At 32.7% G+C, this 13,725-nt stretch overlaps 1 protein-coding gene across 1 annotated transcript in view; it reads right to left on the reverse strand.

Moving 5' to 3' along the window:
* Positions 1-4,443: 4,443 nt before the first annotated feature.
* Positions 4,444-13,725, reverse strand: part of LOC133178862 (uncharacterized) — a 32,054-nt gene continuing 22,772 nt past the window's right edge. Inside the window, exon 3 of the mRNA XM_061313535.1 lies at positions 4,444-4,904. Within this exon, the coding sequence (XP_061169519.1) occupies positions 4,444-4,904 (461 nt within the window). The remainder of the gene's footprint in view (positions 4,905-13,725) is intronic.

Consider the following 13,725-nt stretch of genomic DNA (forward strand, 5'->3'; position numbering starts at 1 on the left):
AAGATTACGGTGTTCTTGGCAACAATACGCAATACGTTGTGTTAACCTTGTAATATCGGTTCAAAACTGTGGTTAGAGGAAGATTAAGCTACCACATGGTACTGTGATGTGCTTAAGGACCATCTATACATTGCAAAATAAAGAGCTCTAATTCTGTGGTATTTTATGTTGTCAGATAGATCTCCCCTTAGATAAAAAAGAAAATTAATTGAAATCTCAGTGTATTACTCAATAAAATGACTGCAGGCATTCTGAACATTTAATAAGTTTAGAAAAAATTAATTGAATACATTATTTGCATATTTTGTTTGTTTGTTTTTTTTTTATTTAACTAAGAAGTGGTTTCTGTTGATCAATACTGTTTTAAAACAGTTTTTTTTTTGGGGGGGGGGGGGGTAGGGGGTTAGGGTAAACGACTAATTGGCTATGCTGAATAGAGAACCTGGGTATTTACATCTTTATTCGAATTTATTTTATTAATGTCCAAAAAAGTGTATAGAAGGTCCATGAAGAATAAAAAGGAAAACAAAGCCAGGTAGGAAATAGGAAAATAAAAGAACAAAACACAATGCAGCAAACAATGAAGAAAGGAAGATAAAAAAAAAGATGCGTTAAACTTTTTCTTTTGTTCTGTTTGATCAAATTGATCTTTGAACAATTTAAAAGCAGGTGCAACGTATTTCCCATTAATTTATAAATAAAACGGAAAAGAATGAAAGAAATTTCAACATGATCATGTTTTGTCAACTTTTCTTTTCACCGCACTTTCTTTGAAGTGAATTGAAAGCCATTTGATTCCGTGTAGCAACCAGTGAGCTGAGCTTGGTACATTGCAGCATCGTATGAACGGTGCCAGTCCGACTCGTACGGTACCACTACGGACTACACAGTCTCAGTGCGTTTTACACCTTTCCGTAGCCAACGAACGCTTAATTTTTCTAACGGTGCTCACAAATCCTGCGGTTCAACACTATTCTCCACATATACAGATCAACTTTAGGTCTTTTCCCGGTTCCATGCAGTTTATGCTCTTCATCAAACACAGCCCTGCATAGGTGAGACCGGGAAGTTATCAAAGAAATATGGTATAAGGACCAAGCTCCCGAGGTCGCTATCATTTTCTGTGTCTGAGGTCAATATCACTAGACATGGATCCTTATAACCACATATTGACCGTTTACTGAAGTCCATAATTATAGTTATTTTATATAATCACTCAAAGTGAATAACTGACACAATCCTAACTGAACAGACTTGGCTGTTATTACGTCACATTCTATGTAACTTTAATGCAGCCAAACAGTGAGTCGTATGATATCATATTCCGCGGATGTGCTTTCGCGTCAATATCACAAAAGGACGTAAATCACGTGACGACCTTTCAGTCAATGAAAATTATGAAAAAAAAATCTTATTTTATATAGTGTTTTAACGAATCGTCTTATGCCTCAAGAGAACGTTTTATAAATTTGGTAAATTTAGTGGTCTAAGACTTCAACGAAAGCGAAGTTGCAATTTGGACGCTGTATGGAGAGCATGTTGTCTTAAAATGAATTGGATGAGTGTTTTTTTTTTTAAATTTCTATGATGATGAAAGGAGAAAAATACATAAGGCCTTGTGAATCAAAATCAACTGGAGAAGTTCAAGCTTAAAATTAAAGAAACACTAAAACATTCGAAACGACAAAGTAATAATTTGTAAACATGTATTACCCCGCAAGTAATATTGAAATAACTCTCGTAATGTTGATATTCTCACTTAATCAGAGATCCAGACTATTAATGAATAAATTATGTAGACAGTACACGTTAAGAACATGATAAAAATATATTCAAATTCATACACAGATTGTTGTGTGCATTAAGAAAAATAAGCAAATTTACATAAAATGCTTCATAAACTATAATTTTACAATATCTCCATTTGCTTTTACATTTAGTAAGCGAGGACAATTTCTTATTTCAATAGAAAGCTTGCAGAGACCGTGTTTTTGACATGGCACTGTGGATGAAATAATGAATATCATTTATGCTATTAACACTAGAGGATGGTATTTCTTGAATACTTAAGATTTGAAATCTCATTGATATAAAATATCACTTGATGTGCTGATATCAGAATTTTAAGTTTTTTTTATTTTTAAAGACATTTTGAAAACAGTTCAGAAATCACAAGATATTAATAATTATAAATATTTTGGTATGTTACAAAATCTGATATTCGAGGAATGTGTCGTCTGACCTTGAATAAATACCATATGAACATCCATACAAATACTACCGGTACATCATAAAAAATAATTTTGTGCATGTATTTTGCAGATTATATGTTGTTTAAATCTTCAATACAATACATGATTTTTTTTTTTTATTTTGTTTATTTACATTTAACGATTGAAGTACTTAATATACAGTAAAACAACTTTTATAATCTGACAAAACTTTCTGTATTGATTTAATTCACTTTTTCACAGATAGGATGGCTGTAAATGTGATTCTTAAAAGATAAAACATTAATATACGCTCCAAAAAATCGGTTTGTTGTATTCTTTTAAACAAGCTAAGCTGACTTAAGGAGGTTGGATCCTGCTATCGAAAGTATTTAGAATTTTTCATCAAGTATATTTTTGAAATCTAAACATATAGCTTAATTAAAAGTAAAAACCAAAAGTGGAGGGTCAATGCACTTCTTTTGGCGCTACGGAGTATTTAATATGACTTTTTGCACTGTAATTACGTCTAACACATAAATCAACGTTTCAAAGTTTTTCCTCTAATACTTTTTATCCAAATGAATTATGGGAACAAACACAGTCTTTTTTCATCTTGAATAGTCTCTTTAAAATTTGTGACAACATAAAAGTTTCAAATTACTTTGCATAATCAATTATTTGACCTTTTTGCACTCAAAAAAATTTGCGGCATTAAAAAATTAACAAGCAATAAAATCATTTGAAAGTAATGACATTTTTCTGAATTAAAGCAGAATGATTAAAATTATCTTATATCTTCAGAAAAGAAAATTAAAAGTGGGGGTCTGTGATTTTAATTGTTAGATATAACTAAAATAGTGCTAATTTTCTCCTAAAGTGGGCTATTTTTTCCCCAGGACTTTCACAATATATTTGCTATATTTGTCCAATATAATGATTGAATTCATGACGGTTAATTTAATATGTTATTTAGGACCAGCATAGAGCATTTCACTTCTCAAAATAACTCTGTGTGCAGGCTGAACGTAAAAATAGGAACCCAAACTTAACAATGCTGTAAATATTTCGAAAGAGAAAAATTGATCATTTTCTTCTAAAAATCCTTCCGTCACAAATATAGTTCCTCACTTAATGTTTTCGGTATGAAATGTATTCATGAGGCTTTAACTGAATATAGTTTAATTAGCATTGTAGAATCCAAATTCAAGGTAAGAACTAAAACATTGTGCAGAATTTTTTAAATAGAGGAATAAACAAGAATCTAACAGGGTTAGGGTTATCTGTTCACGTTTGCGATTTAATAAATATATTTTTTATATTTATGCCCGTTAATCTCAGGTTATTTTTCATTCACGTTGACTTTTTTCTCTTCTGTGATTTAAATATGCTGAGTGACAAAAACAAATCAAATAAACTGCCATATTTCATCTTTAAGTTGTTTTTCTCGTTTATTTCCTAATAATAATACATATTAATATATAATTTCTTATTTTGTATTCATATGAAACAGAATTTATTTCAAAACTGATACATGAGAAGAACAAAACACTTGCTGTGGCCTTCAAGTCAACATTAAGATATATTGACGACGTATATTCAATCAACAATAATAGTCACTTCCATTCATATGTCTACTATACATGTCTATATATATCAGTGAACTTTAAATAAAAATAGCACAGAGTCTGACAAAATATATTTGGATATTTTACTAGAAGAACACGCTAATGGTAACGTGTATCCTAACAACTAATCTTTTTGATATAAGTGATGACTTCAACTTTTCCATCGTCAACATCCCTTTCTTATATAGCAATATACCCTCATCACCTGCATATGGGGTTTATGTCTCGATATAGTTGATTCGATATACAAGAGATGTTCTACATTTGAATAGTTTCTAAAACGAGGCAAGCTATTGACAAATAAGTTGATGAAATAAGAATATCAAGGCATCAATGACAAGGAACACACGGCGGGTGTTACCGGTCGACAGGGGATGCTTATTCCTCCAATGCACCTGATATCACGTTTGTTGGTTTAGAAGCTCGTATTTGCTCTGCTTAGTATAGTTTCAATGGACTATAGAACTTGTTTACTGTTCGTTATCTCCATATATCCTAAACCGAAGGTGTACTGAGTTTGAATGAAAAATTCAAATGGGATTAAGAATGAAAAGATATCAGACCAAATCGCATCACACGATATGAAATTTAATAATTACCAATCATCACTGCGTACAAACAACGCAAGTTAACAGCTTCCCATCAACATAAGGTGGACACTCAAGCGAACCACAGACAGCTTTGATTGGGAATAGAAGATTTCCATTATCATTATCTCCACCTCCTACAACAAACTCGGGATGTTCATTTAAACAAATGATGTCCTTAGGCGAAAATCCAGTGGGACTAGACATAAGATATCCGCTGTATTGTTTTTTCCATTCCGGATAACATTCGTTTCTTCCTGGGATCATGACAGAGGTGGAGTGGATCTTACTTTTGCACACAGCGCATGTGTTGTCTTGAGTTGCTGTTCCGGGTCCAGCTACATCAAATTCCAGTTCTGATCCATACATCTGATTTACGTTACCTATTATTGACCAGTTTCCAAATATTGGATCAGGTGAAAGACAAACATTTGTTACAGCTGCTCCCTTTGCGCTGTATTCTGATCCTCCAAGATAACCTTAATAGAACAAAAATACCAATTATGTGTTTGAAATTGAATTTTGTGCATAGGCAGAATATTTATAAAGCTTTAAATGTAAGCTGTATGTTAAATAGATTATAAATCATTTAATTCAATGTACATGTATCTTTAAATAATCTCTACACCAACAACCTATTAAATTTTGGAATACATGTAAGTAACTTTTTATGTCTATTTTAATTTTTTCTTGAGTTTCCTATATTAGATATTCGTTGACATGCAAATTAATGTGCAACATTTCTCCTACCTGAATATACCAACTGGGATGTGTTGTCTGGACACCTTGATTTTCCCCAGTGAACAAAAATAGCACCACCACCTGTATTAAGTATGTAGACTCAATAAACTTTTACTAAGCTTTTCCCTTAACAGGAATTCAATGTATGAATTTTATGGAAAGAACATATACAAGTATTAATTCATTTGAAGCGAAGATTCCAAACTTTAGCAGATACATGAATGAAGCCCACAATGTGCCATTGTGAATGTGATGGGACTTTTGAACAATACACCTACAGTACCGACTAGACACAACCTAACAGGAAGCGAACCCCAAATGAAACAGCGCATCCTGGGAGGACCCAGAGCGAACACCGATGGCGCAGCCAGAAAGCGAACCCGGCGTTTGCTATTATATAACAGAGAGGTCAATCAGGATTAAGCGTTGACCAATCAGCGTGTCGACCAGTCGGCATGTCGGTTGGCAATTTGGTGTAAAAACTGTACACGTACAGTATAAGCAATGCGTGTTTATGTACCAGTATGTACAATTCAGATTTATTCTTATTTATGTACTTAATATGTATAAATTGTATTGATTTAGAAAACATTAAATTGTCAGGTAATAACAAATTTATTTATTTATTTTCATAAATTTTATCTTATAAAAATCCATTAAAACATATACAGATTTTTAATTTTTCAGAAAGGTGGTTAAAAAAAACAACGGATATTAACTGAAAAGATAACACTTAAACTTTTTTCTGTTTTTTTGTTTTTTTTTATTCTTAAAAAAAAATACATGTATATTCATTCAATATTTAGCTACTTTATTTACTTTATTTTTACCAGTCACATTTATTTTCAAATCTTTTTTTTTTCCGTCTTTATAATAATTAAAAAATGTAATAATTACGTCTACCGATGCATGCCCGTACATTTACGTAAATCAGAAAACAAAACAAAACAAAAATTAGATATATTATATTAATTGCAGTTCGTATTTATTTGTCTAAACTTCATTACGAGAACATATTTTACATTGATATGTTGAAATTCTCTACGCCTTGACATCTTTTTTTTTTTTCTTTATTGCCTTAATATCATAATAATTATTTATCGTTTTATTGGTACATGTAAGCAGTGGCCATCATATGTCTACATGTATAAAAGTCCACCTGCTTAGGAGTTATTTTTGAGTCTAAAGAGCAGTGAAGGTTCTCTCTTGTTTTCAGCCGAGATTTGGTGAAAGGGAGAACATGAACATCGATCATAAAATGGACCAAATAAACTTGATTTCTCTTTTGATTCACTTTTACCTTACGTCAATAATTAATTAGGTCTTCATCACATTCGCACTAGACTTTACTTGGTTCCCTTGAAATTGTTGAATGGACTATTTGAGGAAGTTAAGTAATTCCTTACTTGGATTCTTCAACAGAATACAAGCTAGTGTTTGTGATAATGGATGTTGCCCAGCACAGCACAGGCTCTTTAAGTCACCTCGTGTGTCGGAAAATAATAATTCTGATTCAACCCGTGGGTTCCTTAAACTTAAATTTGCCAACAAAGCAATAGATGCACCTAAGTATCATTCTTAATCAATAAAAAGTTCAGTCTTGCATTCCGTTATAGTTCAAGTTGGCCTAAGCCCTGAATTTCCTACAGATATTCCCAAACTGTTGCCTCCACTTTTTGATCATAAAGAAATCTTACAGGGCCTTGATATTAAACATTTAAAACAAAATTCTCTAAAGTGTTCTTGTTCTTCTTCTGCCAACTACAGTCCCGCTGGGCATGTCATGACCGGTGATGTTAATATAGTTGAAAATGAAGACATAAAAGCAATCATCTTAATATATCCTAAATAAGGAAGCCCCAATCGTTCAATTGGCGACAAATCGTCATTTCTATTATGAATTCTGACGAATATTATGCAAGACGTTGGGCTAAGTATGTTGAAGAAGACGTGAACACTTTGTCAGAATGGATTATTGTTTTAGAAATTTATTAAAGAACCGTATTAGAAAGTTACAAGACAATATACAAACCATCTATACTTCCGTTTTCACTAAATCGGAGATGAGAAAATCATTAGAATGACTACATGAACAATATGTTATGGTTCCAGCAGACAAGGCTTGTAACATTATCGTCTTTGTTTGTAGAATTATTGTCTGTATATTAAAAGAACTTGGTTTTTAATTCTACGTCTGGATGAAATGAAATTCTTCAAAATCACATTTTAGTCTTTAATACTTTTAACATTCCAGTCAACCAAGGTGATTCCGACGATCTACCATAACTATACTGGATTCCTAAACTTCATAAGAACCCTTACAAACAAAGATACGTTGCCGGGTCTAGCAAATGCTCTACATAGCCCTATCTTTAATCCTCACAAAATATTATCTGCTGTGAAGGAGAAACTTCAAACGTACTATGCTACAGCATATTGTAGAAGTTGTGTGAATGAGATTTGGATTCTCCTAAGAACTCCTACGAAATTTTAGAAAATTTAAAAACAAGTCAATAAAATCAAAACGGCACCTTATGTTGTTTATGGTCATGCCTCTAATAAATGGCGCTTAAACGAAATAAAATTTAAATGTTCTAATTTAGTAATTTTTATATAAATTCAGATGTCATATGGAACATGTAGTTTGAATCATTGCTTCCATTAAAAGAAATCAATTTCCAAAGACGGGTTTATCTCTTTACAAATACGTAAAAAGACCTCATGGAGCAGCGAGTAGCGATAAAATTTTGTTTTGCACTCAGGAAACCTCCATAACAAACTCTGAAAATGCGTGAGGAACCAGGATCTATATAAAAATGAGCCGTGCATTTGCATTGAAATGGCAAAAACCGTTTTGGTGTGGTAGAGACTTGGAATCGGACGATGGACACTCTGCAAAGACACATATTTTATCTAAATGTCTGGTCGACAGAACTAATAACATCATGGAAAGTCATAATTATGTGCTTCACTTTTGCAGAAGTTACGTGGTAAAGAATTTGAAAACACTCACAAACTAACCTAAGCTTCTTGGACAATTGTTAACAAACTAGATATCTCGTGTTATGGATACGTTTTTATGAATGGGTAAGGCGCTACAGACCGTGTATGAAATGAAAAGGCATAGTAATTTCAAAAAACTTTTTCGTCGTTTTTGACGTTACAATGTTATGCGTGCTCCGTGGAAACAAAACATGTTTTTTTTTAAATTGAGTAACATGAGCTCCGTTTAATCAGATGCATATATATTCACATATCTAGACAAATTCAAAGATGCATATATCCAACAGTCTTGGAAATATATTGCATATACAAATTAAAATCTGTCTTTCACAGGATGGTCAATCATTATCTAAAACTAACCGAATAAGAAGTAGAAAAAAAAAAGAAAACGCGAACATAAATACTGCATTTTTTTTACTTGTGCAAATCTGTAGAATTATCCTTTCCCCCAACCACATATCGCACCAAACCTGCAAACTTTTGATAATTCTTTGATATATGTTGCTAAAAGTTGAACGAGAGAGCTAATGACAAATCTTTAGACGCAGCCTCCTGGATCTGAATTATTCTATTCTTCCTGATAAACCATTTTTTTTTAAAGTTTAATTCAAATTCCCTCGTATATTTTAGTAAATTTGTAGTTACACAAGACTGACAGATGAACAAATATATTCTAGTGTTGAAATAACCTTCTTTCCAAGTCTTAGGAGGAGGAATTTAAAAATAAATTCCTAAATTAGTCAGTTGTTAACAATTGTTTACTTGTTAATTTGTTAACATTTAAACTTAAATAAAGTTTCAACATATCATTCCCGGTTGTCCTTGCTCTTTGATATATAGTATGACCTTGGGTTGAGCCATTGAGCACTTTTTAGTCATTGGTTTTTATGTAAAGTCTTCATTCATTCTAGACAACTGTTTCAAAGTTTTTCTCAGAGACGACATATGAAATGACATACACGCACGGCAAACAATTGGAAAACAACAGATCAACCCATAGGAGGAGTCCTATTTTATTAAATGTTTGAAAAAAAAATTACTTGTTTGAAGGTTAGTCTCCAACGAGCGAAATTTGTCTTCCAGATTTTGTAATTTGATTGCTAGTTCCTGTTCACGTGTCTGTTTACCATGTAGAACATTTTGATCGGTCAGCAAAAGTCTTTTATCTTTCGTTAGCTGAAATAACGACAATGATGACACAAAAATTATATACTTGAGTTTTATATCAAATAAGGCATATTAAGTACTCTTAATGATGGATTCTGTTTTATCACATGTTCACCCCTTAATCCCGTGGATATCACTCATTGGATATTTTTTTTTTCTACAACTGCTTTGACGTCACAATGGCTTTTGCGTGAAAGTGCTGACGTAAAATAATGTGGATTCATATATAAAAACAGTGTATTTAGCATTGACAGTGATGTATAAAACATGTGATAAAAAGAATCTCCCTGATTTGTGGTTGGATATGATTTTTATCCAACATGTCCAAACTCGTTGTGTGTTTTTTATCCCCTCGCCAAGGCTCTGGGATAAAAAACATACAACTGGTTGAATAAAAATCATATCCAACCACAAATCATTGGATATCCTGTATATATTTATTAGTCCTACCAGTGAAACCGGAGGGATTGTAGGTTTCCTCTCCGTCTGTTTGTCTGTCCAACTATCTAGCTATTCCTCTGTCTATCAATCAATCTGACACACATGGTTCTATCTTACACGATTGAAAATATTAAGCTGATTTTTTATACATGTATGTGAGTCAATCCTGATGTGTGACAAATATAGTTTGCTTTTTTGTTCCGCGTCAATGATTTTTAATGAATAACATTTTATTAAGGAGACTACTTGCCGGTAGGGGACAACGCTCATGCAATACTCTCAGAATGTGTTTTGTATTTAAAAGTAAGTTAAATGAGTTTTTCAAAGATTCAAAAAAAAAAAAAAAATGACCAAGTTTACTTAGTGATAACATCAATTTATTAAAATAAATTTTATTATTTCATGTAGTAGTAAGGTCAGATCAAGATCATTATGTATTTCATATCAAGGACAGAAAATTAATGTCACAAAACTTGTCAAACGTTTTTCTATTTAAAAATATAGCAATTTCCAAAAAAGAAAATTGCCTAAAGAGAGAATACTACACAAAGGCTATCAGATAATAATACCACAAGAGGCCCATGGGCCACATCGCTCACCTGATTAACTTTGGCCATGCTGTTCTTTACCAGATTTCCCCTTGAAATACCTAATGTGGCCCCGCCCTACCCCCGGGGTCATGATTTGAACAGTTAGAATCTACACTACCCCAGGATACTTCCACTTAAGTTTCAGCTTTTCTGGCCCAGTGGTTCTTGAGAAGAAGATTTTTAAAGATTTCTTCTAAATATTTCAATGTAAAACTTGGATTCCCTATTGTGGCCCCGCCCTACCCCTGGGGGTCATGATTTGAACAATTTAGAATCTACACTACCCCAGAATACTTCCACATAAGTTTCAGCTTTTGTAGCCCAGTGGTTCTTGAGAAGAAGATTTTTAAAGATTTTTTCTACATATTTCAATGTAAAACTTGTATTCCCTATTGTGGCCCCGCCCTACCCCTGGGGGTCATGATTTGAACAATTTAGAATCTACACTACCCCAGGATGCTTCCACTTTAGTTTCAGCTTTTCTGGCCCAGTGGTTCTTGAGAAGAAGATTTTTAAAGATTTTTTCAACATATTTCAATGTAAAACTTGTATTCCCTATTGTGGCCCCGCCCTACCCCCGGGGGTCATGATTTGAACAATTTAGAATCTACACTACCCCAGGATGCTTCCACTTAAGTTTCAGCTTTTCTGGCCCAGTGGTTCTTGAGAAGAAGATTTTTAAAGATTTCTTCTAAATATTTCAATGTAAAATTTGGATTCCCTATTGTGGCCCCGCCCTACCCCTGGGGGTCATGATTTGAACAATTTAGAATCTACCCTACCCCAGGATGCTTCCACTTAAGTTTCAGCTTTTCTGGCCCAGTGGTTCTTGAGAAGAAGATTTTTAAAGATTTTTTCAACATATTTCAATGTAAAACTTGTATTCCCTATTGTGGCCCCGCCCTACCCCTGGGGGTCATGAGTTGAACAATTTAGAATCTACACTACCCCAGGATGCTTCCACATAAGTTTCAGCTTTTCTGGCCCAGTGGTTCCGGAGAAGAAGATTTTTTAATGACCCCACCCTATTTTTGTCTTTTCTTGATTATCTCCCCTTCGGAGGGGGCTTGGCCCTTTATTTTAATAATTTAAACTCCCCTTTACCCAAGGATGCTTTGTACCAAGTTTGGTCAAAATTGGTCCAGTGGTTCTTGAGAAGAATTTGAAAATGTGAAAAGTTTACAGACGGACGGACAGACAGACGGACGGACGGACGGACGGACGGACGACGGACAAAGGGTGATCAGAAAAGCTCACTTGAGCTTTCAGCTCAGGTGAGCTAATAATGAGATAAATAATTTGATTAAAATGGATATTGGATAACCCAATTTAAATTGGTAAAAGAATATTGGGTATTTTTTTCTATGATTTTTATAAATGTATTTAGAATTTCATAATTTCAAAATATGGTCCGTGCTAGGATCTTAGTTTAGGATTTCTATTTCAAGTTGTACTACTGAAAGAAGGAAACGAAAATAGTTTCTTTTAAATTCCTAACATCTCAATGTAAATAACATTTATTTAAGGAATGACTTTGATAGCTACCCAATTTATACGGTATAGACTGGATTGGAGCAGTTTGCGCTTTATTAACCGCGAAGAGGTTTATAAAAAGGCATAAAATGTTCCAACCCAGTTGATACCGTATAAATTAGGTACCTATTAAATTCACTCCTTATAATTTAATTTTCATTCATTTAGTTTAAGAAAAAAAATATTGCCCTTGAAAATGACTTCAAATTGTACAAAATTTAAATGTAACGTCAGGCGGCCCGAAACTTCTTGGACGCAGGTCATTGTGACGTAGACAATCCAATTTATACGATATAATGTAATTTTTTTTTATCCAATCAAATACCATGTTATAACAAGAGTTAAATTATTGAAGCATTATAACTTGATATCTTATTCAATTAAATAGTTAAGAGAAAAACCTGAGAAGAAATACTCCTAAAAGTTAAAATCTGCTGACGGGGTTCAGATTGTCTTTTTAGTGTGATATCCATTATAACTTCATAATTAATTCAAAGTTAACATACTTTTACCTGTTCTTTACACTACAGTTATAGTAACCAAATGATGCAGAAAATAAAGCATTTTCATGGTATTTATTTTGGAATCATGTGAAGGAAAATCTGGATACCCATCAGTTAAATAATATTTAAGAAAAAAAGATGCCAAAACACATATATTACCGTATTTTGGGTAATTTTCGTAAAAAAAAACGATCGATTAAAAGTTTTTTTTTCGTTGTGTTTATATAAGGAATATTCCCTGACACATTTCTAAAATTAATTTTACAATTAACAACAATTACGACATTTAGCCCTCTTCTGTTTTTTAGATCTTCACCTTAATGCCACTACTCTACAGAACCACAACTTTTTCTGTTTTTCCTAAATATTTTTTTTCTTAGATGCACTTTTGTTCTTACCATTTTATGATCCTTAGTATTATGTAGGCCTTCGGATTTACTGTTTTGCAGTCTCCCTATAACATCCCATAATTGGTTCCTGATTATCCGAATACAAAAGAAAGAATAAAATAGAACTTCCATAAACATAGTTAAATCTGAGAAAAAATATATGTATATAAAAGTCTACTTACACTTGGTGCGCCAATGAATTGATTTTGTCCTCAAATACTTTGCAATCTTTATTTGCAACAACAGAAATTAAATGAAAGTTAAGAAAAATATTTAGGTATTTCACCTTCATATTTTTAATAGTTGAGTTATACGTAGCTCGCATGTGCGATAAGAAATCCAATCTATAACATTGCGAAAGGTTTCTTATAAGGTCTTGTAGCGATAAGTAATAATCTAAGTACTAATAGAACTAGAAGGCGGACTAAAATGTCAGTTTTGCTTCATTTATATATATATATATATATATATTAGGGATGTCAACGAATAGTCGACTATTCGACTATCAGTCGAATGGACCGACGATCGAATAATGAAACGACATTCGATTATTATTATAATTTAATAAATGCAATAAATGAGTGATAACGAGATGGAATTCTCATCAGAAATTGAGAAACCACCTTCCTCAGAGACAGTCGATAAGGTTATTTTCCTCAACAAAAACGGTTGATTTTCCATGTACATATAAAAAAGTAAAGTAGTTATAAGTGCTACACAGCTTCGAGATTATTAAATTCATGGAATTAATGTCAACTCAAAACGAAAGAATGCTGAAAAAACTATGTATGTTCATCTTAAAAATTAATGATGATGTCTGTCCTCCTTGATATATTTCCCCTCTTATATCATTTATTTATTTCCTCAATCTTCTGTCATGTTTTTGTTTTGTATACAAGTATGTACCTCTGACCAGTTTTGTATATAATATAT

Source organism: Saccostrea echinata, unplaced genomic scaffold, assembly GCF_033153115.1.
Source record: "Saccostrea echinata isolate AGI-Se365-2 ecotype Australia unplaced genomic scaffold, CSIRO_AGI_Sech_v1 ptg000003l, whole genome shotgun sequence".
Lineage (NCBI taxonomy): Eukaryota > Metazoa > Mollusca > Bivalvia > Ostreida > Ostreidae > Saccostrea > Saccostrea echinata.